Raw genomic sequence first — 24489 nt, forward strand, 5'->3', positions numbered from 1 at the left:
AAAGCAGCTTTATCACAGCAACCCACCTGAGGAGGAGTTTGAGCTGCTGCTTTGTCAGGAGCATTCTGACTGTCTCTTGTTCTCTTCGATGGCTGCTCTGCAGTACTCTTTGAGGTGCTGGATGACAGTCCTGACGACATGTATTTGGACTTGTTTCAAGGTCAGCTATGTCCCCGAAACGTTCTGGGCTTGTCAGCCCCGCGTCCGTACTAATTCTACATGATCCTTCTCATATTCACCCAACTTCTGCCAACCACTGTCCTGCTGTTTCTCTCCTTAAAATAGTGATTTTCTTCTACTTAACCTTTAAGTACAACCCTTAGGATTCAGGCTTTATAGAGTTTTACTGAGGTTTGAAACTTTCACTGGAAGAACAAAAGGAAAACGCAAGTTATACGTTTCTAATATAACTGTCACTCTTCAATTCTTCATGGTAAGACGACATTGGCTGAAATGGGTCTTCATTAAAGGACAGTTCTGGTCTGCTGCAGCTTGAGGAATCTACAGAAATGTTTCAAATGTCTCTTTTCCAATCTGGACATATTTAAATCAGAGAAAGAAAATATTTTGTTTTGGTCAACTCTGATTTCCACTAGAAATTTCACTTTGTGTGAAATGAACTTTACAAAACTGAAACAAGTTCCAAATAAAGAAATTGTGAGTGTTTGAACACGAATTTATGAGCTTAACCATCTAATATGATTTGACATTCACTTGTTTAATCAAATGTGATATTTAACATTGATATTTAACAGTGATCAAAGATTGAAGGTTAATGTTTTGAAATCAGCTCCAGCTGGTTCTGAATTTAAAGTTATTCCAGACATTCACATCCCACTAAAACATTTCTTGCTGGTGCCCAGTTTGAATTTCTTCATGAATTGCTTAAAAACCTTTAGTAGTTTGTGTATAGCAGCAGGTCCAGTTCTGTCCTTTAAGTGGGTACAGATTGCGTTAGAAGCAGTCCCTTTATGGCCTTCTGTTCCACTTGACTAGGAATAGATTAATTTCTGGCCAGTGTCCTCTAACTATTTTTTCCCTATGACACTGAAACGGCTTTCCTGTGTTCCTTCATCTCTAATCTCTGTGCTTGCTGGTCTGTGACGCTCACAAATTACTAAAAACGACTCATTTGTGGTTTCCACTCAAAACAAAACCTTCCCTGGTGTGATTCATGCCTTTCAGGTTGACTGGAAATAAAAATGTTACTCTTCTATCTAGAGTTTGAGATCTGAAGTTGCACGTTTGTTTGTGTCCACCTGCAGTCGGACCATCTGCGGTGCAGCGGCTGGACAGCTCAACGGTGAGAACCTACTCCTGCTGAGAGGAGGAAGCGGGGGACCTTAAACTGTACGCTGTATGTAACACAACACAGTGTCTCGCTAAGTTAAATGCACAGGTTTTACTGGTAGAAAAAAATGTTTCCATGAGGATATTTCATTAGCTTGGCGAATAGAGGACATGTTTTTGCCAGGTAACAGCAGGTAGAGAAACAAACCTGTAGCACGTCCTTTAATGTCTGTCCAGAAAGGATTATTTATAAACCCATCTTTGCAAACACATTCCTGATAGATCAACTTTAAAAGATAATAGTTTTAATAATTCTGATGCGTATTTCTAGGATTCTGTCACGTGAGATTTTAGGACCATCCGGATCCTCAACTGTAGCTGTGAAAGTTAATGCATTATTGTGCCAGTGTGGAAGGAATACAGAGTTCAGCGAGTGCATTGGGTTTAAATCCAGTTCCTTATGTTGAACTGCTGCCAGTATTCTAATTAAGGTGATGCAAGCACTTGCAATTACACACAGAAGATAGTTCAAGGTTGATATTAAGGCAAAAACTAAATGTAGTCTCAGAGAAAAATATTTGTAATAAAAATTGCATACTGATGCATTTTATTTTTCAGAAGGTTGTTTATTTTTACAAGAAAGAGAAAACTGTTTAAAGACGTATAATTCTGCATTGCATCATAAGCTTTTCTGCCTTAAATTAATCAAGTGCCAAGAAAATCTCACTCCCTGCCTATAAGCCGACCCACTTGCCAAATTAAACCAGCTTTGTAGACCAATCAAGTGACAATGGCACCGTTATCTAAAACGAAGCACTACTCAGCTGAGAAAGTCCCATGAGAATCAGTAGCAGCTCAACTTAAAACCTCTCAGTTTAAGTGCTAGGCTAATGTTAGCATGTTGACTTTCTGCTCTGGGGACAGACATGGAGCTGCCGCTTGGCTTGAATGTCATAAAAGTTGTATCAGACATTCAAGGAGTTATGAAGGAAAAAAAAGATTGACCATGCAAACATCTTACAAAAATCACTGATCGTACACCAACAAATACAGAATGAAAATAACTGCTGCTTGCAACCCAGTAGTGATTCTTGGTCTGCAAATGAGCCTGTTTTAGCAACGCATGCTCCTAACTTCTTCTGTGTAAACAGCTGAAGGGATTTCAAGAAATTCAGAGCAGCTCATGTTGCGTCGCCGGACATTTGAATTGAAACGAAGCACAGTTGGGGTTTATGTGGGTCCTGAAGGTATTTCTTTTCTTGCTGTTTGACATGTTCAGATATGATCTGACACCACTAACCTTTCCTTTCCAGCTACAGTTCTGAACCAACAGGCCGATCTGCCGAGAAACAATCCGATGACACGCACTGCCAAGAAGCCCTGCTCTCCTCTCTGACCCCGTCCTCCATGACTTGTAATGCGGGCGCCCGACGCCGGTGCTAAACTCTCCTGCAGGATGCCTCGTTGTCACCATTTCTACCTTTTACATGTAAAGTAACTTGTCAGAGCATAATGTACTGTGTATTTCTTCTACAAGGAGATGTGTAGGTTATCTGTAAATTCTTATAAATATGCCATTTTTATTATATATACACAAAACATCTATGTATAAAAAGATATTAAGGGTTTGTGCAAAAAAAAAAATGTCCCTACCACCTCATTTAGTGGACCATAGATGAATATATGCTGCTCTTTAAACTCTCCATTAGACCCTTGTTCCTCTAGATCATTTTGAACATATGATTTTATTTTTTCATTGTGCTAATGAAAAGTTACGATGAGCCTGTGCTGGACCTTAGAAGGGAAGAAACTCGATGTTGTGCCAAGCTGCCCTCTAGTGGTGGGCCACTCCAACAACACGTGATGGAGCTTTTCAGGAGGATTTGTCGGCACACTGGAACAACAGAAGCACCTTCATACATCCGCATCAACTCAGACTATTTAGAAGCCAAGGACAAAACAAGACGCTCTCTGAAGGTGCACAACTTCCACTCGGAGAGCATAAAAGCATCCCAGACGTCACTTGTTACTGTACGTTTCATCAGGCAGCACATCAACACACTTACAGCCGAGCTGGCCTTTCTATCCCCCCCTCCTGTTAAACAGATGAATTAACTGAAAGACAGACTGCTTTAGCTCATAATGTGTGTAGAGTGTTTATGACCATGTTGAAGTGAGGTGACTTAACGATTAAAAGAAAAAAACCTGTTGCTTGCTGTGACTGCCATTTGGGTGTAAATGTTCTTCGTTTCAGTCAGTTGTCAGGCCTGTTTGTCTTTGCGTTGTTTCGGACGGACAGCAAACGTCTTATATGTTTTCACATTTGCACGAATGAGGATTCATTTTGTTTCCGATTCTTTTCTCTTTTTTATTTATTACTTCTTGTACTTTGGTCAAAACTAAGTGGTGAGCAAACAAGTTTTCATTGTCAATAAAAAAAAACGGTTAGTGATCTGTTTGCATTGGTTTTCATTAAAAATATTTATACATCTACAAAGTTTAGTGCAGGACGGTTTTACCTCATCAGTAATTTACATAGAAAAATGAAGCTTTATTGGTTCAAAACGTCACTGACTTAATAGACTACTTAAAGAATTAAAATTGCTTGAACTACACCATCCAAATGGAGTAACGTGGTTCTCAAGCCTCCAGTGTTCAATCTGCATGTCGTCTCCAGACTTTTTCTACTTGCCTCTCGATGTCTTTAAACACATCTGGGTCCTCAATGGTTGGCGTAATCTGAAGAGAAAAATATAAAAAGTTTAAATCTAAAACAGCATTCAGTAAAACTGCCATTTATGAATATATATACAGGAGATTCTGTATGAGGAAAAACACTCTTCCTAACATTTTGATAAATTGACGATTATTGTAAAACGCTGAGGTCATCACATCCCACCTTGTAGGGTTTGCCGTTGACCAGGTTGGCCAGAGACGAGCGGGGGATTTTTCCTGATCGCGTCTTCGGTAACCCGGGGACGAAGAGCATGTTCCTGAAGGCGGCTACAGGTCCGATGGTGTCTCTCACCAGCTTCACCAGCTCCTTTGTGATCTCTTGCTCAGTTTTCTGCACATCTGACACAAAAAAACGATGCAAAAACCCAAATTATTTTATAAAATGAATCAGGCATTTGTATTTAGTCTCCCTGAACCAAAAAGATGCGTTGAAGTTTATGTTTGTAATATGATAATGAGGCACTTTATTGCTCTTACCTTTTTTAAGTACACACAGCGCCAAAGGGACATGGCCCTTCAGAGAGTCCTCCAGACCCACCACAGCGCAGTCCCCCACTGCAGAGTGCAGCAGCACCGACTGGAACACACAAACATGCCCTTGTAACTGGGGGAAAATAAAAAAATTAAAACATATTCATCAGAATCTTCTGTGCAATGGTTCTCCCACTTCCTCTACTGCTCCAGCGGACAGCCTGTGACCCGCCACGTTGATGACATCATCAGACCGGGACATGATGTAAAGGAAGCCCTCCTCATCCAAAAATCCAGCGTCCATGGTGTCATAGTAACCCTAGAAAAGAGGAAACCTAACTGCATCAAATTTCACTGAAACGTCTTGCATACTCTAAATGCTGCAAATAGATTCTGCAATATCAAGTTGAAACACTAGAGGTCTACCTTTCTCTACTAAAAAAAAATATTTTTTCTCCTCTGAAAAGCAAAACCAACCACAGCATAAAAAACATCAAGATGCAAAGATAAGTTTTAAATACTTTGTTTTAGAAGCGACAGGCTACTTACTGGAAACTTGGAGAAGTAGAGCTCCTTGAAGAGACGGTGGTTTTGCCACAGGCACAGCGCAGCTCCAGGAGGTAGAGGAAGTCTGAGGGGAAGACAGCAGAATAACATTATCTATTAAAAATGTCCCTTCTTAGAAGAAGCTTGAGATCAAATCAAACACCAAGACTTGTGACATTTTTAATTCGGTGCAGCCAAGCTCTGCTAGACCTTCCCGGATCCAGTAACAGACACCCAAACAAACAAAAAGTGCAGAAAGGAAAGGTCAGGAAGTCATTGTTTACCAAGAGACGACCAGTAATCCCTCCTCTTAGCCAGGTCCCTCCATGTCCTGAACTCTAAATCCAACTGAGCAGAATCATATTCTCGTTCTTATTTTAAATCAAAGCTCTTTGGAAGCCCAGTTGTACATGAACAAAGTGAAAACTAATACATTTTGGAACAGGAGGCATTTAGAATATACTTCTTGTATCTTTCTAATAAAAGACAAAGAGCTGTAACACACTCAAATGTGTGTGTGTGTGTGGGTGTGTGTGTGTGTGTGTGTGTGTGTGTGTGTGTGTGTGTGTATGTGTGTGTGTGTGTGTGTGTGTGTGTGTGTACACACTCAGGCAGTTTTTGCAAAGCTGCAGATCCAGTTTGAGAATGAAACAGAAGAAACGTCCAGATTTTCTCCAAAGACCAGCAGGAACAATAACACAGCTGTTCCCGTCTGTCTTAAGAGCTCACACTCTGTCACTCCATGCACCGCATACTGGAAATCCCCCCTCAGCAGCACTCGGTCATTACCAGCGTTTTTAAAAACTGCAGCGGAGTGGAGTGGAGGGTGATAACTGATAGAGAGCAGGCTGGCACCGGGAGCGGCACAAAAAAAAGCTCGGCTACGTTCAGTGAAGTCCACTTAGCGATCGTTTCATAAAAACATGTCCATTAGCAGCACTTTGCTCCCAGAAAGACCAGAATTTAAAGTCTGGCAAATGCTGCCCATAAGTGCATAAGGGTAAAATACCCCTGTGTGAACATGTTGGATACTGAATGTGTGTAAGATTAAAAAACTAAACGCACAAATTAAGCAGCTCACAGGTCAGCGTGGCTTACCTGACCACAATATTTCCCAGAGTTTTTGGCTTCAACTCCTGCATGTCATCGTCAATCACAGTGACTAAAAAACAGGAAGCAGGAGGGACGTATGAACAAACTGAACATGTTGAAGATGAAAAAAATGATTATAAGTCATCATCAAGTTAGTGACTACAGGACTCCAACAAGTCTAAAGCCAAAACCTCACACTAAAGTCTCCAGAGCTCCCAATCCTTTTGAAACCTTTGCTTTTATTAATCTATAAGTCAGTGAGAGTGTAAATTAAAAATAACAACGATAATGGCATAAATTTAAACAATAATCAGGTTTAAAATCCGAAACACAGACTGTGTGGATGGATATGCAGAGAAAACATGAAAGGATGAAAGATGGAAAGATAAATAGAGGGACTGATTCATGGACAAAGACGGATGGAAGGATGGACGGATGGTTGGACGAGCAGAGAGACTAACAGATGGATGCTGTGCTACACCGACAGATGCAGAAAAGGACAGATGGAGGGATCAAAGGATGATTCATGGATGAATGGATGAACGGATGGCAGATGGAGAGAAAGAAAGACGATAGATGCACAGAAAAGGATGCAGAGAAGGAGAGAAAAACAGATTCAATGATTAATGGACAGACAAAGGGACAGATAATAAAATGAAGATTCACTTAAATAGATGGACAGAGAGGCGGCAGAATGCGAGGGATGAATTGACAATAAATCGTTGGAAGAACTTTGGAGTGTATAGACTGAGCAGGGATCAATCTTTAAGAAGTTCATTCTCAGTCATTCTCTCACCATTGTAACCTGGAACTGGCTTTCCAGCCTGGCCTGCAGGTGGCGTGAGCGAGTTACCCAGGCCGATGCAGGAGGACGTGATGGCTGAGCCAGTTTCTGAACAGAAAACAAAAATTAAGAATCAGAACTCAAACGTAAACTGGAGATCAAACACCTTCAATTTGAATTTCAAAAACAGTTTATTAGTCTTAATGTCAAGCTGATAGAAGGAAAAAGTGTTGTGTTGCTTCGGGGTGCAGCGTTAACCCACATAGCAGAACTATGACAGCTCCTGTGGGCTCTCGCCACAGAACTGTGCTCCAGTTACAGCAGAGAGCCGGCTGCCGGGCCCGCGCGCCCACCCAGCAGAGGAATAACAGAATCAATCCAGCTCAGCATGGGAGATTACATCAGACAGCAGCTGAGTGCGCCAGCATCAGCATCTGTCTTTGGTGTTAAATGCAAACCCTCAGATCTGTGAAGAGACATTCCTTCCTTCCTTTCAATGTCTCTGCATAAAGTTTACAGCATAAACATTCGTAAACGGCTGTTTAAATACATCCGTCTGCTACAGAAAGCATATGTGGTGTAAATTCAGTGCTACAATTTACTATTGATTTCAGAGAGCTTATGCAACAGCAAATAATCCTTCTGCATCATGTATTCCACCAGAATAAATATAAAGTCGTCATGCTGGATTGTTCTTTAGAAGGGCAAAAGCTAATGGGAAAACATTTTAAGCCGCAAGATCACCATGCAAAGGTCATTTCAGTCAATAATGCATAAAATATGAGCCACAAACCTACAATTAAATCCTGAAGCTTCGGTAATAAACGGATTATGCCAGGGTTTAGCATGTTGTGAAAATGTATTTGCCCTTTAATATTGCACTTACACCAACTATTGTTGTCTGTTATCTAATATTATGTTTAATAAACATTAAAGTTAGTTACAGTAACGTCTGGGAACAGGAGAACAAATCATTTGAAACCGTTTCTCAAAGACTTCACAGGCAGTTTGAATTCAGATTTGAAATCTAACTAAAGAAGCCCCAACAGCAAACCTTTTGCTTTTCTACCAAAGTGGAAAAAGGTGATAATCCTACTTCAGTCACAAATCAAAAGAAAGCAAAACGTTCAGAGGCTCCACAGAGATGCTCAGTGGCAGCAGGTTGTTTCCACATGAAGACGGAGGAATCTATGAATCTATCGTCTTTTAATTGATTCGTTTGTAACGTTCGTTTGAAATACTTCAACCAGACAGCAGTTCTTTTCTCATCCCTCATGGAGACGTTTTGTTAAATCAGAGGTGCATCAGTCCATTGGCTGATTAATGTAGGCATCTAATATTTGTAGGCATCTCTTGAATTGCGTGTTGACTGGAGTTTGACCCAGCCACTGAAAGGAGGCGACGTGAGCAGAAGGTGTTAAACTGTCTGAAACAGACGAGATTCGAGATAAGCTAATAAACTTCAAACCTAAAAGAAATATGGGCTTTACATTATAAGATGAAAGCAGCCAGAATAAACTGACTGTGCAGCTTCTTGGGATAAAATCACACAAAAAGTAAAGACTTTTAAAAAATGCATTTGTATTATAAATGCATTGACACCAAAAAAACTAGTACTTTAAGACTGTTGATAGAGTAAAGGGACATATGATTTAATAATCATTATGCAAACGTTAATTGGCTTGGTAATGTGCATTTGAGCCGAGTCATTTTCTCACATATTCTGTCTCGAGTCAAAATTTAGTCTTCCAATCTTCCTCCAGCTTCACAGCCTTTCCTCTTGTCCCCAAACAAATCAATCTTCCTTTTTCCTTGTTGAAGATTGCTTTGGCCAGTGTGAAGCCTTTTGTGTGTGATGAATGAGCGGAGAGGAGTAGAGAATGGTGGATGACACGGGGAATAACAGAAAAAGGCAACACAGTGGCATGTTTTGACGCAAAGGAGTCGCTTTGAACAGTCGCGCTCAGTGTGAGGAGCTTTTGAAGGGAACAGCTGCAGAAAAAGTTCTCCAGAGGGAGGAACTTTTTTTTTTTATCTGATGTCCCTCTTTTTCCTTACATCCAAACTTTTCACTCAGAGTATACAAAAAGCTCAACCAAACCAACTCTATTTATACAGCTTACATGAAAGCCAGCAGGGATTAATGTCACAGTCTAGTATGGTTCCAGAGTATAAATGCTGAAAAAGCTATAAAAAAGTAATGCATTGATGGTAATGTTTCTAAACTGATTGCATCAGTCTTGCAGCAGTCAGCTGTCCTGAGCTTCAGACTCGACACTTCTGCTCCCACAGCAACGTTAGACCAAGATTCTTAAAGATTATAATGATTTACATCAAATGAAAACAAAATGCAAAACAGCGGAAATAAAATGTTGGATTACTAAAGTATGATTAAGCGTTTAAAATTACTGGGATGTAAAGGGAAGACTTGTGTAGAGGAAATGCATAAATCAAAAATAAAAAAAAGTAATGTTTCTAATTTGCAACAAGGTAGTGGACACAGCATAGATGTGGCAAAGAAGAATCATCCAATCAGATGATACTCAAGACTGAAATGTTTGGCTTTTGTGGAAAACTGACACACAGTGGCGGCAGCATCATGCTGCGGGGACAAACAGGCACAAACCAGGTCAATGATGGTGAAAAAATGGAGCAACTTAATAAACCAGCGATCCAAGAAGAAACCCTTCTTTAAAAATGTAATTAATGATGTGATGTTTCCTAAAGTCTGAACTCTGTCCAGGCATTCATTTGAATCTATTCTTGGAATGTCTGCAGGGAAACCAAATGTCATCAGCAGGAGAACCAAACAAAAACGCCACCAGCAAAGGCTGAGAGGTTCTCTCTGCAGAGCATACATATGCAGGGCTTCAGGCTGTCTGTGTGATGGGTGGTTGCTGGGGTAACTTAGTGAGGAGCGTAGAGAGAGAACTGACCTAAGGTCAGCGTAAAAAGACAGATGTGGTGTGAGCGACGTCACCCATAAGAGACAACACACATTATTATGCTCTTAATTTACTAGATCAACCACATGATGAGATCTACCAGATCTCTGATGTACTGGAAAAAGAAAAAAAAAACTTAATTTGATTAAAAAGTCAAACAGGTTCAGTTTGATCAATATTTTTTTGCATATTTCTACCGTCATTCGTTTTGATCATGTGAACACTCAGTTCTTCTAAAATCAGTTTTTCCCTTTGATAGAGGCTGAAATCCTGCCCTTGGTGGACCTTCTGAGATGGGCCAATAGGAACACGCCTGTGCCAGCTCAGTTACTGGCACGGCTAAAGAGGGAAATGCTAATTAAGATGACCTCTGAGAAGGTCAAGCTGACGTAAGACAAAACAATGAGAAACACAGAAGCAGAGGAAAAGTCAAAAGAACACACACCTAAAACATCACAAGTGCATCCGTTGCTCCCTTTCATGCAAGCAGCCTAAACCTGCCGACTGGAAATACACATTTGTTGCCAGGCAACAGCCGTGACATCAGCAACCTTCTCCACCCCCTTCCAATGCCACTTGGGTCTTAAAATAGCTCACAGATTATCATCAACATTCAAAACGTCAGACACATTCTCATATGCACGGAGCAGGTAGGTGAGCTAAGCTGCTCCTGGGATCAGGTGGGGCAGAAATAAACAGGTGAGGAAGTCAACTCTGAACATCTTCGACGATGTGAGAGGGGAAGAACAAGAACACAACTGGACTCGTATAAAATGAGGCGATGGGAGACAACGGGGAAAAGACGGGATCCATCCCAGCTGATGAATCAGGATGAAACACGACTGAGTTCCCTGAACATAGAGAGAAACTCGCCAATCTGTTCTGCTTTGCATAAGAAAAAATCTTTACTGCTCTCGCCAGATACACCAGACCGAATGGTGAATTTGGATAAATCAGTCATCTCTGCACAGTGGGATTGTACTGTTAAAATATTTCCAACGAGACGTTAATTTAGCGTGACATGAATGATCACAAAGGAAATTTAATCCTGGAGGTGAAAGAAGACGGAAAACCCTCCTCTAGAGGAAACGCTGTGTGATCATACATCTGTTTGGGGCAACATTGGAACAAACTGCATGTTTTGTGTCAGCTGACCTTGCATTCTTCAAACCAAGGTCCCTCCTCAGCGGAAAGTAGCAGCAAAACGCTTCAAAAAATAACTGTAGATCTAGAATCCTGTCCACTTAAAGTTCTTGGTTACATATGAAATAAACAGAAGCGAATAAATGTTCTATGTCCATTGCACCATGAAGCATCCTCCCCTAATATGCAATAAATAAACCAATAATAGAGTGAAATGTTTTGTTCACTCAAGCTGCATCTTATCTAAAGAACATCTCAACTAAAAAGGCTTCAACCAGTGAAACCAGTAAACCTCCACCTGCAATAAACATAAAACAATATTCAACTAGTGTCAAACTGATAACAGTACTATAATAAAGTTTGAAAAAGGTCAGAGCTCAATTACATTTGCAAGGCAATTCTGAATAAGGGAGATTAGGGTAGCATCTCTAAAATTCAGCACAGGAAGCATACAATCTTTTAAAGGTTACTCAAATAACATGGAATATTTGAAAACTGTTTCACAGATAATAGCTGCTTTATTGCCCCTCATATCTGAAGTCACACAGTGTCTGACACAGAAAGCGAGATGGCAAGCAGCCCGCTTTGGATTCCAGCTCTGGCTGCCAGCTGCAGAGTTTAGCAGAGGTCGAGCAATCATATAGGATTCTCACATAGAGGCAGAAATCAAGATGGTTTTTCTCCAAACTCCATAAATCACCTGATATGAATGACCACAAAATGTGACAGGGTTTTGTTTTAAGGGTGACCGTGAAACCATAGAACAGAAGGGCCTTGTTATAAACACATCCACATTTCATTCTGTGAAATGCTATCTTAAAGGTTGCCTACGAGGAGAGAAATGACAACTTTTACCCATTTACAGGCTGGGTCAGGTTTTAATTCAGCCAAACGAAGCTGCAGTCAGATTCAATATAAAATTTAAGGAACAGGAAAAGTCTACAGAGTTTATAAATGGAGCAGACAGATAAAGCACAAAGCAATAAAAAACAAAAAAAAGCCATAAATCTGTATCTGCTGTGTGCTCCATTACCTGCAACAATACAACGAACTCCTGTATGAATAGTAAATGCTTATTTTAACTTACAGCAGAGCTTCTGCAAGGTGATTTGCCAACATGTGACTAATGACTAATGTCAATACTTTGGTTCTGAGCAGTTTAACAGAAGGAAGTGATAAACCCTGACTCTCAAACGTTGCCATCAAATATTTAGCTTCTGAGGCGAACATAAAGAAACGAGGAGGCTCTCGCTCTACGCTTGCTGCTATAATACTCTGGCTGTACCTTTAACAACAGATCAATTTGATGAATCACATTTCTGTATTATTCCAAGACTGAACTCCACACAATCCAATCGATCCTGCACAGACTAATTGGTCAAGTGGGCTAATCTGCACCCTAATCTGAAGAGCATAGCACGCACAAACGCTCAAGGTTGATGGCTTTCGAGCAATCCAACAGCAGCATTGATTCCATATTTAACACCGATATGTCATCTCGTCCAGCATCGATCCTCCATTTGGAAATTTCAAAACAAAGAGGCATCCAATTGTGCTCATATGCAGTCCCTAACACATTTATCACAGCTCTGTGGCATTCGGGATAAAAGCAATCACACAGTGGGAGGTGAAGGGGTATGACATTAGTATGCTCCCTGCATTCAACAATCCATTCCATGACAAACTACTTTTCAAATTCAAGAATCAATAGTAAAGATGGCCTTAAAAAACCCCTAAAGCTGCAGGACTGTCTGGCCATCATGCAGAACCGCACGCTTCTGCAAACTTTTACAATTTGCTGCAGCTGATCAGAGATGTGGGCCGTAAGAGAGGTATGGCTTTTATTAAAACTGCAATGATAAAAATCCAGCACTAAAATATTGGCAATGCAAAACTTAATTTTTGAGCAGAAATCCAGATAAGTGCCAATTGCCACCAAACTTCACACATTAAAGCCTCAATTTAAATTCTAGTCAAGGAAACGTCTTTTCCTTCCTTCTTTCCTTCCTTTCATAATTGATAACCGACCATCTTCAGTCATAAGTAATGCAGAAGGCAAAACTCCAAAAAGACATTCTTGAATATTTTTTTTATTTAGAAAGACAGATTTCCATCACATTCGTTAAGTACAGCCTTACAGCTGTTAATTACCCTGTAATTAACATGTTAATTACCCTGGTGTAAGTGATTTTGTCCATTCTGCCTTTCTGCTATTTTCTTTTACACACTATTACTAATTTTAGTTGTGAACGATAACAAAAAAAGAGCGGAAATGAACAAAGCAATAAAAAAAACAAGAACATAAAAGGGCAGGACACAAAATTCACAAGAACAATCAAATGAAGTCAGATCTAATTGGTTTTACATACTCAGTCCAGATCTTATAAAATTTTCCTTTTTCAACTTGGAGGGAAAAAGAAATCTTCTCCATAGCATAAATCCAGTAAACAATTTCAATCCATTCATCGATAGTGGGTGACGTTCTTGAATTTTTATCTGAGGAAAACGAATGTTTTCTCACCCGTCTGCCACCAGTGATCCAGAACCGGAACGCCAAAGTTCTTCTTTGCCCACTCCAGAGTCTCAACATCACACCGCTCTCCTGCCAAGAATAACGTCTGCAACCTATGAAGAATCAGGGTAAATTGTTTTCCTTCAAAAGGCTATTAATCAATTAACTGTCATAAAGATGTAAAACATGCCAGAAATGGTTTTAGTGTCTGCAGTTGTTGTTTTTATGCCCAAATATTTGATGACTGACTGATGTGGAAATGTGTTCCTAAAGAAAGGACCTTTAATTTTAACAGGCACGGTGTCTGTTTGGTGCAATATTCATGGAGCTTCACCACTTTCTGCTTACATTTCTGTTGAGGAAGCAAATCAATACCGGTCTAAAATAAATTTCAAATCTCAAAGTAAATATACAAAGTGTTGCAGCACATTCCAACAAATCTCTTAGAGGAATTAGTCTTGAAATAAGAGGCGGGTCTCTTTGGAGCACTACCCCCCCGGTAGCATTTTATCGATGGCATCAACAACCTTTAACAGCAAACTTCAGCTTTTAACAGCGTGAAACCACAAACCAAGATACACAGTAGGCATTACCTACGTTGAATTTGGTCACAACCCAAATTCAATGTTAAATCACATCGTCTTTGTATTTACCAAAAAGCATCTGTTTGGTTTGCTTTCTTGTTTACAAAAGTGTCTCTTCATAGTACTTAATTTTTCCTGGAAAATTCAGCTAAAAGCTTGTCAGCTCATGCTATATTTTTGGACAACCTAATTACCGGCACGTCTGACATGTTAACAAGGGATGCAGCTCAATCACACTAAAAAGGCTCAGTGCAGGCTCAGGAGGAGCCCTGGCTCCATATTAATAAGCTGAAGAAAGAACAAGTGAGCTGCATCAAATCAGGGTTTGAACTCTAGCATGAAATTATGTTTGGCAATAAAGCTTTAGGGCTTTTCTCAAAGGTTGTACAACTCTCTACACATTTTATATCAGAAGCAGAACTACCAACACTCCTTTCATGGTTCTCTTATTGTAGCAAATTTGGTAGTTACTGTAGAAACAAAACATTTGTTTTGTCATTTTAGCAAAGTTGTTCAATTCTAGTAAAACACTGATTATTAAAGTGGAAATTTAGTAAATCACATAGGAGTACGATTTATGATTCTATCACACAGATGTTTTCTTTTGAGAAAAACAGTCAACTTGCACAAACAACTTAGTACATTAAAAAACTATTCAACCTAAATGACTGTTAGCATGAAGTCAAAACTGAATGACGGCACAAAATAATCTGTCTGCAGTTCAAAAAGGTGCAGTTCATTCAGCGCCTCCAACAGAGGATCCAACACACACTGCTGCATTTAGTGAATGAGACACTGAGGCCAAAGGTCACCAAGACCCAGAATTGCTTTACGATTGTGTGCCGAGAGGCATTTCAGACTGCTGAGCAAGAATGAAGTGATAAACTGACAAATCAACCCTCAGGTCCAAGTTTTTCTGCTTCACAACAAACATTTGACAAATGCGATCATCTCAGCAAGTATCTGAATCACTGGGCCAAACTAATAAAAAGGAAAAAAATGTATTTAACTTTCTGCTACAGATAGCGTCACAAGAAGAGCAGAATAAGCTGAGGCTGTGAAGCTGCCGCCACATTGTTTCCCATCTTACCATGCATGCTTAGACACATAAAAACACACTTATGTGGGAGAGTAGAAAATCTGACAGCATATTGTGAAAATCCTGAATCATCAATTGTTTGCAAATGGGTTGTAAAATCTACACTGTACTGCATCAGGACTTTTTTAATGCACTGCTGGCTCTTGTGAAGCACTTTGTGATTTTATATCCTGAAAGGTAGCATATAAATAAAGCTGTACTTAGTTTGCAGCCATGTGGTTAGCTGCAGTTTCAGTTCCACTGAATCGTTTCAACCCAGACTGAAACTTGTCAGAGAATGTGTTTATTTAAAAAAAAAAGCATTTAGGGAACAATCGCAGACCACACAACCCATCCTTCAGCATTTTGAAAAACTACAGATGCTGAAAAAATAAATGATGCTATTATCAACTACTAGAACTACCAGCAATAAATAATCTGTCAGTCATCCATTTAAGACCTTCTCATTTGCAGCCAGCTTCCAAATCAAGAAATAAAACTCGCTTTGATGTGGCTGATCATTACATGATGCAATGATATCTACCTGGTCAAAGGGTATTTCCTCCCTACTGCAGCGCTGGGGTCCTGCTGCCGAATGGCCCGGATTGCGGTGGGTGCGGTGAACATGGAGGACGCTCCATATTCTGACAGAACACGGAAGAATGCGCCAGGATCTGGAGTCCCAACTGGCTTTCCCTACAATCAGGAACATAAACTGCATCCGTCTACAACCCAAAATACCAACAAGTTCAAATATAGCACAGATATGGAAACAGTGTCAATAAATCTTGGGCTTGAATGCTTTGATATGGTTGCAATGATATGGTTCATACTTGAGCGGCACAGTCAAAGTCCAGACCTGTAAATGTAGCTATGTTAAGTAAACTGACATTTGTGATTTTGTGCAGCAGAGAATTCATGAAAACCTTTTAAACAAAGAAAGAAAAAGAAAAGAATCTGTCTTATTGAAGGGAGGCTGGTCAATTAGCTGCCAAATGAGGCTGCTTCCCTCAGGTCAGAGAAAAATCACTGAGGACATCTAATCAGAACTGAAAGAACCAGAAAAACCTCAATAGTCTGCACATCAAAACAGATATCATTGTATAAAGCTCAAAGAAGCTCATTCCAAATGAATACCAAGCAAATAAATTAATGTCAAGTAAAAGAACACATTGATCAAAAAATCCTTTGTAGCTTTTTAACAAGATGAAATTTCACCTCAAGGGTGGGAAAGCATGAATCACAGAAAGGTGTCACATTTGTTAGATTAAAGAGAGAAAAGCAGCAAATAAAGGAAGAGTGCCCTAAAAACAAACATGGCTGAGGCATTCTGTAAAACATCTTGAGTCCTGAATGCCTCAAACTTCCACATTTCATTATGCAGAAATCTGCAGCATTTTGGGGGATTTTCAACATGTTTGTTTTCTACAACAGGAAGCCTTTAGGGGTCTCTTTACATCAATGTCTTCGGACTGAAAAGTGAACACCATGTTTTTTGCAAAAACGACAAGAGCTTAGTCAAATTTCAATTGAAAACGGACAGAAGTAAAATCTCCAAGTCTAAAATGAGGAAATCACAAATGAAAAGCATGTCAACAGCATGCCGTCATTTCAACACATTTTGAGAACAAATTTCTCAAAATCATCCTTCCTTCTACTTTGTTATTGTACAATACATGGTCCTGATCAGCATTCCTCGCATATCTACATGCTGCTGCAACAAGTTTGCATGTTTTGCAGGCCGACCTAATTTTGCACCATTTCTGTACTGAAGCTTGTCTTGTTCTAAAAGGAACATACCTCATATAAAATAGTGCTGTTGCCATGGAGTAAAGGAGCATAGCAGATGTAGGAATGGCCGACCACCCAGCCCAAATCAGAGGCAGCCCACCAAACCTGTATCAAATGAATATATGTATGTAATATCATACATCACAGAACAAGAGCTACATTATCACTCTTTAAATTGCATTACAAAAGGGACGAAAAAAAATTCAATAAGGCCTTAGAAGCTCGAAGGCTCTGAAAATGTAAATCAAATATCAGACACCTGAATGATGAATGTAGCTGAAAATAGAAAGTTAAAAAGCTATTGTGTATCTCGCTATAATCAAATCATCCCTGAAGTGAAAATTCATCCATCTCTTTGCTGATTGCTTACTCTCCCCCCCCCCTTAAGAATAGCAATAACTCAGGAGAGAACACTTTATCAACTTACATCTCCGGGACTGAGTCCATAAATATTTGACATGGTCCATTTCAGCATAACGGCGTACCCTGCAGTGTCTCTCACAACGCCCTGGGGAATGAGATAAGAAAGACACTTAAACCGGGACAAGTATTTCACAAAGCAGGGTTCTAATATCGGTTAAAACACACATGCTCAGCCAGGCAGTGTGGACGGGGATTATATTTTGCTTTTGAGCGAATGCTTCTGAAACACAGCAGCGTCAGGCTCCATCTTAGTCAGCCGCACATCAGAGCATGTTGCAGCGAACAGGAAAAAAGTTGCCAATTTCGGCTCCATTAAGGAGAAGCCCATGAGACTCTTTTATTACCTTTTAGTGAAAAGTAAATTATGCTATTGCAGGGCGTCAATGATTTTTCATGTGAATCAACTCCTGCTGCTGTGGAAATGTTCTGTCGTATTTATGTCAGGGTGATGGATTTTATATCGGCTGCAGATTGTTTCACAGCATCGAAGATCTGATGAGTCACACACAGGCTCCATAAATAACAGCTACTTAGGACAAACTCAAACAGTAAATCTCCTAACTTCTCTGAACAGACAAGATTCATTGCTAATCAGTTTGTGAAAGAATCACTAATGGTTAAAATATTAATTTATGCCAATTATTGTAGAGTAACTCTTATTTTTGCTAACAGGCTCAGGAATATTATCATGAGATCACAGCAGGATAACTCAGGTTGTCATTCTGATCTTCTTGAATATTTTTGCACAGTTTTGCAGACAAACAGCATTTCAGACAAAGCGGAAAGCATCCTGGTTTGAAAAGCTTCTTTAAATCAATGAATTTGTTGCCTCCCACCTGAAAACTGAAACCATAAACACACAAAGAAAAAGCTGCATTTAACATCCAAGCACAGCAAAACATTACAGTGTACTTTTATGCAACTATCACATTTGCTAATATATAAAGGCTTAACATTGCATACCCATCACATAATATCTTGAAATCTTGGACATATAAATGGAAAGTTTACCAAACTACTGGGTAGATTTTTTGCAAATATAAATGCTTGTATGTCTGAAAACTCATGTTTTTCAAGGGCAAGTCATTGATTTTGTGCCGTCATCTGTATATGACAGGCATAGTATCGCTGCATCAAAGTTTGCTCTACTATCTGACGTGTTTCCTTTGAATTCTGCTCAACATTTTTCTGCTGGTGTTCAGAAACTTTACGTTTTTAAATCAAGATAAAGATTTTTTTTTTCCTCTCAGTCATTTGACAATCAAGATGCGACCCGACATGAAATCTATAATAAACCAATCACTGATAGCCAGCACCTTTGGTGTTCCTGTGGTCCCAGATGTATAGAGAACATACAAAGGATGGTTGGAGGGTAAAGGAACACAGTCATGAGGACGAGAAGCGGCCATTTCCTGGTCCCAGTCCAGACTCAGCTCCGGATCCAGTGAAACTTTGTCCTGAAACAAAGAAAAATGTTTAAAAGCATTTTTGCCAATAAAAATAGTTTGATCTGGGTGTGTATTGTTCTCCCTTTATGAACAAGATCAGTACACATGCTAACTTTGAGTTAGCATGTCAGCAACATATCTAAAATTGTGATATTTGCAAAAATTTATTGAAGATTTGTAAAGAAATAGCCCCATTGTTTGTATTTAAAAGTGATGAAAATTACCTAAATGAACTATTAAAGTATTCATACAAATCATTGTTTATGTTCAGCCTATTTAAACCAGCTGAACATTTAATTTTCTTCTCCAGTGCCTGTATACATGTTCCATTAAAGCCAGTCTGCTTCCAAACTGGATTCCTACCAACCTGCAAACAACATCTTGTATATTCTGCTAGAAGCCATACTGAGTATTTTCACATGTTTTTGATTTGATTATACACCATAATTTCCATTAAAAGTATTTAAAGAAATGTAAGTCAGCTTGCTTGAGACACAAATCTCTGAAATGCAAGCGTTTTGTGTTTTCTAGAAACACAGAAGGTTTGCATCCAACGCTGTGGCATCTTGCAGATTTCTGCTGTTAGTCAGGCTGCCTCACCATGGTGGGCCTGCTGTATATGAGGACTTTGGAGGGTTTGTGAAAGCTCATCTCCAGGGCCTTCTTCACCAGCGGGATGTACTCAACTCTTCTGCCTGGCTCGATGCCGAACGAGGCTGTCACCAACATCTTGGGCTACAAAAACACCAATCATGAGAAAATGTTGAAACTGAATAACTAATTGGAGTGTTCTCAGCAGGCAAAATAAAATGCAGTTCCCACTAGAGCTTCCTGGCAGTTGTGTAATCAAGTGCAAACCTCCTGCATACCTGGGGCCTTCCTACATGATCAAAGGCATTTCAGATTAAGAGGGTTGAAGCATATACATGTGAAAAACAGAGTAACAAAAAAAGCATTTGTTTTAAAGGTTTGGCTGTTTGTTGCTTTGTGTTACTCGCTTCAATTTTTAAAACTACCATTTTCTGTTTGAGTGTTTTGTGCAAAAGTCCCAACACCCCTCCACTATATTTGTGTAACTGAACTCGCTTTATTGATTCCAAGCTAACTATAGTTTGTCACATGTTGATTTCAACCATTGTTTTTTATTTTATTTTGATGGAGTGCTAATAACATAGTACACAGTAATTCTCTTAGCTCATTGCTAGCATGTTTTCTTCATCTCAACACAAGTTTTAATGTTTGCTTTGGGATTCATCATGTTGAAACCGACTGTCAGGAACGTTAATGTAACTCTATTTTCATCAACCCATCCACTATCTTAATGCACCATTACCACTCTGCAAAACAAACTTCTTGTCACAAATAGCTTAAGGTTTGTCTTGTCCAACATTAAAACTTTTCTCCAGAAGACCCTTGAAGTTGACTTTGCAGCAGAGGTTACTTCTGGTTTCTCCCTAAAAGATTCTGACACATTTTGGGAAAGATGGCTGACACATTTGGAAGCACAACTGGGGGTGTCAAGATGATAATGAGCCATGAACGTCACCAAAACCATCGAACTCGTTTAGAATAATTAAATCAGATTGATAAGACACAAGTATGGCCTTTTTGAAAAGCTGCAATCTCAACCATATTGAGATACAAATTCAGTCTGTGCCAGCAATCCAATAAATTTCAACGAGAGAAAGTGACTGGACCCGAGATCTGTTGATAGATAAAGAAAATCAAATGTTTTTTTCCAGTAATGTGGTTGGGGATGTTTAACCAAACATTAGTATCGGTCAAAGAGCAAATCATGGTGTCACTGAAATGATGCATAGACGTGTGTAAAGTGTAAAGTAAACATGATGTGGCTTTCCTTGGGTAATGATTAATCATATTGAACTAAAAATAGCAGTACATTTATCTTTTAATTATTTACAGAACACACAGCGCGCCACACACAGACACAGATATGGACACATATTCTATTAGACAAAAAGGAATCAAAGGCTCATATCAGCAGCGTCCTAAGAACAAAAGTACAGACGTTGTAAAAACTATATATATATGCAGGGTGAAAAGCAGAGAATCCTTACTTTGGCATGATCAATGCGGACTGATAGCTCCTTGGAAGCAAAGCCACCAAAGATTAGGCTGTGTGGAGCACCAATCCGTGCACAGGCCAGCATGGTGAACATGGCCTGGGGCACCATGGGCATGTAGATGACAACCAGGTCTCCTTTCTGAACCCCATTTTTCACAAGAACTCCTGCTAATCTGGACACCTGGATCAGAGGAAGTGATGCATATTCTTCATAACATGTTTCTAATTCTGCTGTTCTTTGTTTTATTTGCTAACACACACCTGGTCCTGCAGTTCGCTGAAGGTGATGATCTTCTTAGTTCCAGTCACCGGACTGTCATAAATGATGGCTGGCTGCTCTCCACGGCCACTCTCAACATGACGATCCACAGCGTTGAAGCACATGTTTAACTTTCCCCCTATAAACCTGGCAGAAAGGGACAATATTACAATCACATCTAATGCTTTAATCTTGCCTTTAACTTGTTGATTCTGTTAGAATATCAAAGATATTTGTAGGTTTGAATAGGCAACTTGAAAATGACTCCAAAACATTAAGTCAAAATTAGAGTTGCTATCTATTATGTGAAATAAATTTGATCTTAGCTGCACGTTAGCACATTTTAATTGTATTCAGAGATGTGCAAAAGTGCACTCTTGATTATGCTTAAAAGGAAGTAGACTGCTCTATGCATTGCAGATGGCTGTGATTACATTAAAAGGGAATTTCTCTGATTTTTAACTGACAATTTTGCAGTTGCCTTATAAAATAACAAAGAGAAAAATAACAGCAATGAAAAAACTAAATTAAATTTAAATGTGATGCTAAATATAATTTTGTTAAAAAAGAAAAACACTGAAAATATTAGACACTTAAAAACTTAAAACTTATAATAAAAAAGTTTAAACAAATTTGAGCCAATTTAACAATGAATATGTTAAAAACAGCCATTAGTACAGTAAAATGAATGTCTTTGGAATATATATATATATATATATATATATATATATATATATATATATATATATATATATATATATATATATATATATATTCTTCTATGCAACAGGTAGACTTTTGGCACTTCGGGCATACCATAAAGTGTCTCTTCTGTGCAGCAGGACAGCTGACAGAGGATCAAATAAGGGTTTTCCTATGACATCAATATTTTGTTTTTTAATTCATGAATTTTTGTTCTACTTTTATTTTCAGAGTTTGCAAAACGCTTGAATGACGTATTGACATTATGGCATATTTGGCGCTCCATAAACCGAGGGGGTTTTTGTTTTTGTGAGTGATTTACGTTTTGGATGCAGTTTATTATCTTTCACCTTAATAGATGAAATATGATGAGTCTGTTTAATTCCTCTCTTGCAGTCAGCTTGTTATGTGATGTAGTTTTATGTACATAAACGAAGCAAAAAGAACATTTGCTGAAAACCTACCAGTTTGGAAACACCGGGTCCTCTACGTGCAGAGTTTTGCTCCACGGCTCAAACCAGCTGATCTTCTGAGCCATCTCAGCCCAGAAAGTTTCCGGGTGGTCTCTTGCCGAGGCGAAAGCTCGGCTGTAAGCGCAGTCGGACGCATAGTTCCTGCAGCGCTGTGCTCCGACAGAAGCATGTTGTCCTGCAGCTGCATGCAAGACAAGTTCCGTCGCGCTAAAGCCTCCTTGTTTCGCTGCACAGTCAGACCAGAACCAGAGTTTCCTCTCGAGGATCCGCTTGCAGCGAGGAGGAGCGCAGCGTTTCAGGCGCACCAAGTACTTTATTTGGGAATGCATAGTTTCTGCTGACTTCAACAGAACTTTGACACGATGTCCTCGTTGCAGGTAACAAACCCGGCAGCGCGACTCAACACGGAACGAGTTCACCTGGGGCCCCTGAAGGAAGAGAAGACTTCATTAGAAATCCTACAAGGCCCTCAAGGAATGCGAACTATGAACTGGATGTAGTTGACGCAGGAGGAGCTTTGCGCCACAACAAGGGAAAAAAATTACATAACCAAAGCTGCAACGTGATGTTAGTAGCCTGTTGTGCTCTTCAAAAACTACACCAAAAATAATTATCATAACATTTCTCCAAGAGAAAATATGACAACTGTGGCCTACTCAAATCACTTATCTCACGTTGTTGCTCTACGACCAGAAACATCATTAAACTTTTCAGAGATTATTTTGTGATTTATTAATGAGAGTATTCTATAATTACGTCTTAATATTTTACACAGCTTTAAAAAAAAAAGAGTTACTTTAGTTTTTTTTTCAGGAACCTAAACAGACAATATCTTCTGCTTTATGTTTTGAAAATTGAGTTTCTTCTCATTTTCAACACTTATATGATGTTGAAATATGACATTTCACTGCATATGAAGCACACTTAAGGTTTTAGGTCAAAGTAGCACTATAATTTGTTTAGGGGTTTCAAAGTAAGGGGGGGATGAATAAAGAACATTAATTCTCAGTCACTTGTGCAGCTCTAATGTCTGCACTAATATCTCATGTGCAGCAGCAGTTTCTCTCTGATCTCTCGTGTTTTTTGTGTGCAGTTCTTCCATCGCAAACACCATCCAAGCTTCTGGTAAAATACCCATAATCCAGTTGACCCTCCCTGGACATGACCTCTGCACTGAATCCCACTGGAATTGAGTAATTCCACCATCTGATATTTCACATCATCTGTTTCTATTTATATATGTGGAACAACGTTTCCATCAGTCGCAAGCTTCACTCTCTGGGGAAGTGGTTGCCTTGCAGCTACTGTGTTCATTAAACTTATTGCTTTCATGGAAATTTAAACTGTGACAGGAAATAACTTCAAAACAAACATTTCCTCTTTAATTTGCATCCCACTTAAAAGGTGAATTTTCAATTTGTTTTATTCCTTTTTAGTAAAAAAGTTATTCATTTCAATTTTTCCCTACAACAGTGTTCCTTCAAACAGTTTCTGTTTGCACAGATAACTGGCAGGACATGTCACATTCTGACACAAAGCACCAACTACAGTAACAACATTTTTATTGGGATCAAACTGAGGTTTGAATGGCTTTTTATAGCTGCCCTTTTGTCCTCCTTTCTGATTCCATCACTTGAGTTTAAAGCCTAAAAGGCTGAGAAAAGACTAACTCAGGTTTTCAATTTTATCTGCAAACTGATGATCTCCATTTCTTCTCTGCAGAGTGTCTGAATATGGATTTCTAATAAAATTAGCTTTGAGGTACAGATTGCTTTTTTGAAGTGAAACACAATAATTCCCAGTTTTCATACTTTTAGGGAAGAACAGTGGCATCAACTTCTTATGGTTCAAATTTTAAAGAAGTAAAAGTATGCACGCCCCTTGAACTCTGCCATAAACACAAACTTACATGTTTTCATCAGATTTGAATGTGACATACAAAGTCAAAGTGCATAATATGTGAGAAGACATTGATATGTATGGTTTCTTTTACAAATAAAGCACATTTTCATATCCTGAAATGCAGTTTTGTTCCACCAAACGAAATCAGGAAGTCAATAAGTTGTATAAGTCAAATAATCTCAGGTAAATGTACAGCTGCAAGAACTATCTGCAGCTGAACACCG

At 39.2% G+C, this 24489-nt stretch overlaps 2 protein-coding genes across 10 annotated transcripts in view; one reads left to right on the forward strand and one right to left on the reverse strand.

Annotated features, from left to right (window-relative positions):
• Positions 1-3742, forward strand: part of ppfia2 (PTPRF interacting protein alpha 2) — a 107131-nt gene extending 103389 nt beyond the window's left edge. For 4 of the 9 annotated variants that reach the window (XM_055020364.1, XM_055020360.1, XM_055020365.1 and 1 more), the window contains 3 exons: positions 104-160; positions 1266-1357; positions 2604-3742. In XM_055020364.1, the coding sequence (XP_054876339.1) occupies positions 104-160; positions 1266-1324 (116 nt within the window). In that variant the 3' untranslated portion in view covers positions 1325-1357; positions 2604-3742. The remainder of the gene's footprint in view (positions 1-103; positions 161-1265; positions 1358-2603) is intronic. The other 5 variants (XM_055020362.1, XM_055020366.1, XM_055020368.1 and 2 more) reach the window with 3 other exon arrangements.
• Positions 3743-3756: 14 nt separating this feature from the next.
• On the reverse strand, positions 3757-22824 carry acss3 (acyl-CoA synthetase short chain family member 3). Its single transcript, XM_055020369.1, has 16 exons — positions 22355-22824; positions 21191-21335; positions 20922-21110; positions 19444-19578; positions 18712-18852; positions 17400-17480; positions 16982-17077; positions 15726-15877; positions 13529-13632; positions 6932-7027; positions 6142-6205; positions 5047-5128; positions 4694-4816; positions 4504-4603; positions 4190-4365; positions 3757-4029 (listed from the first exon to the last, which is right to left on the reverse strand). The coding sequence occupies exons 1-16, from the start codon at positions 22690-22692 to the stop codon at positions 3946-3948; spliced, it is 2106 nt and encodes a 701-aa protein (XP_054876344.1). The 5' UTR covers positions 22693-22824; the 3' UTR covers positions 3757-3945.
• Positions 22825-24489: the final 1665 nt, after the last annotated feature.

The sequence above is a fragment of the Poeciliopsis prolifica genome, unplaced genomic scaffold (genome assembly GCF_027474105.1).
Source record: "Poeciliopsis prolifica strain line A6 unplaced genomic scaffold, Auburn_PproV2 SCAFFOLD067, whole genome shotgun sequence".
NCBI classification, from domain to species: Eukaryota; Metazoa; Chordata; class Actinopteri; order Cyprinodontiformes; family Poeciliidae; genus Poeciliopsis; species Poeciliopsis prolifica.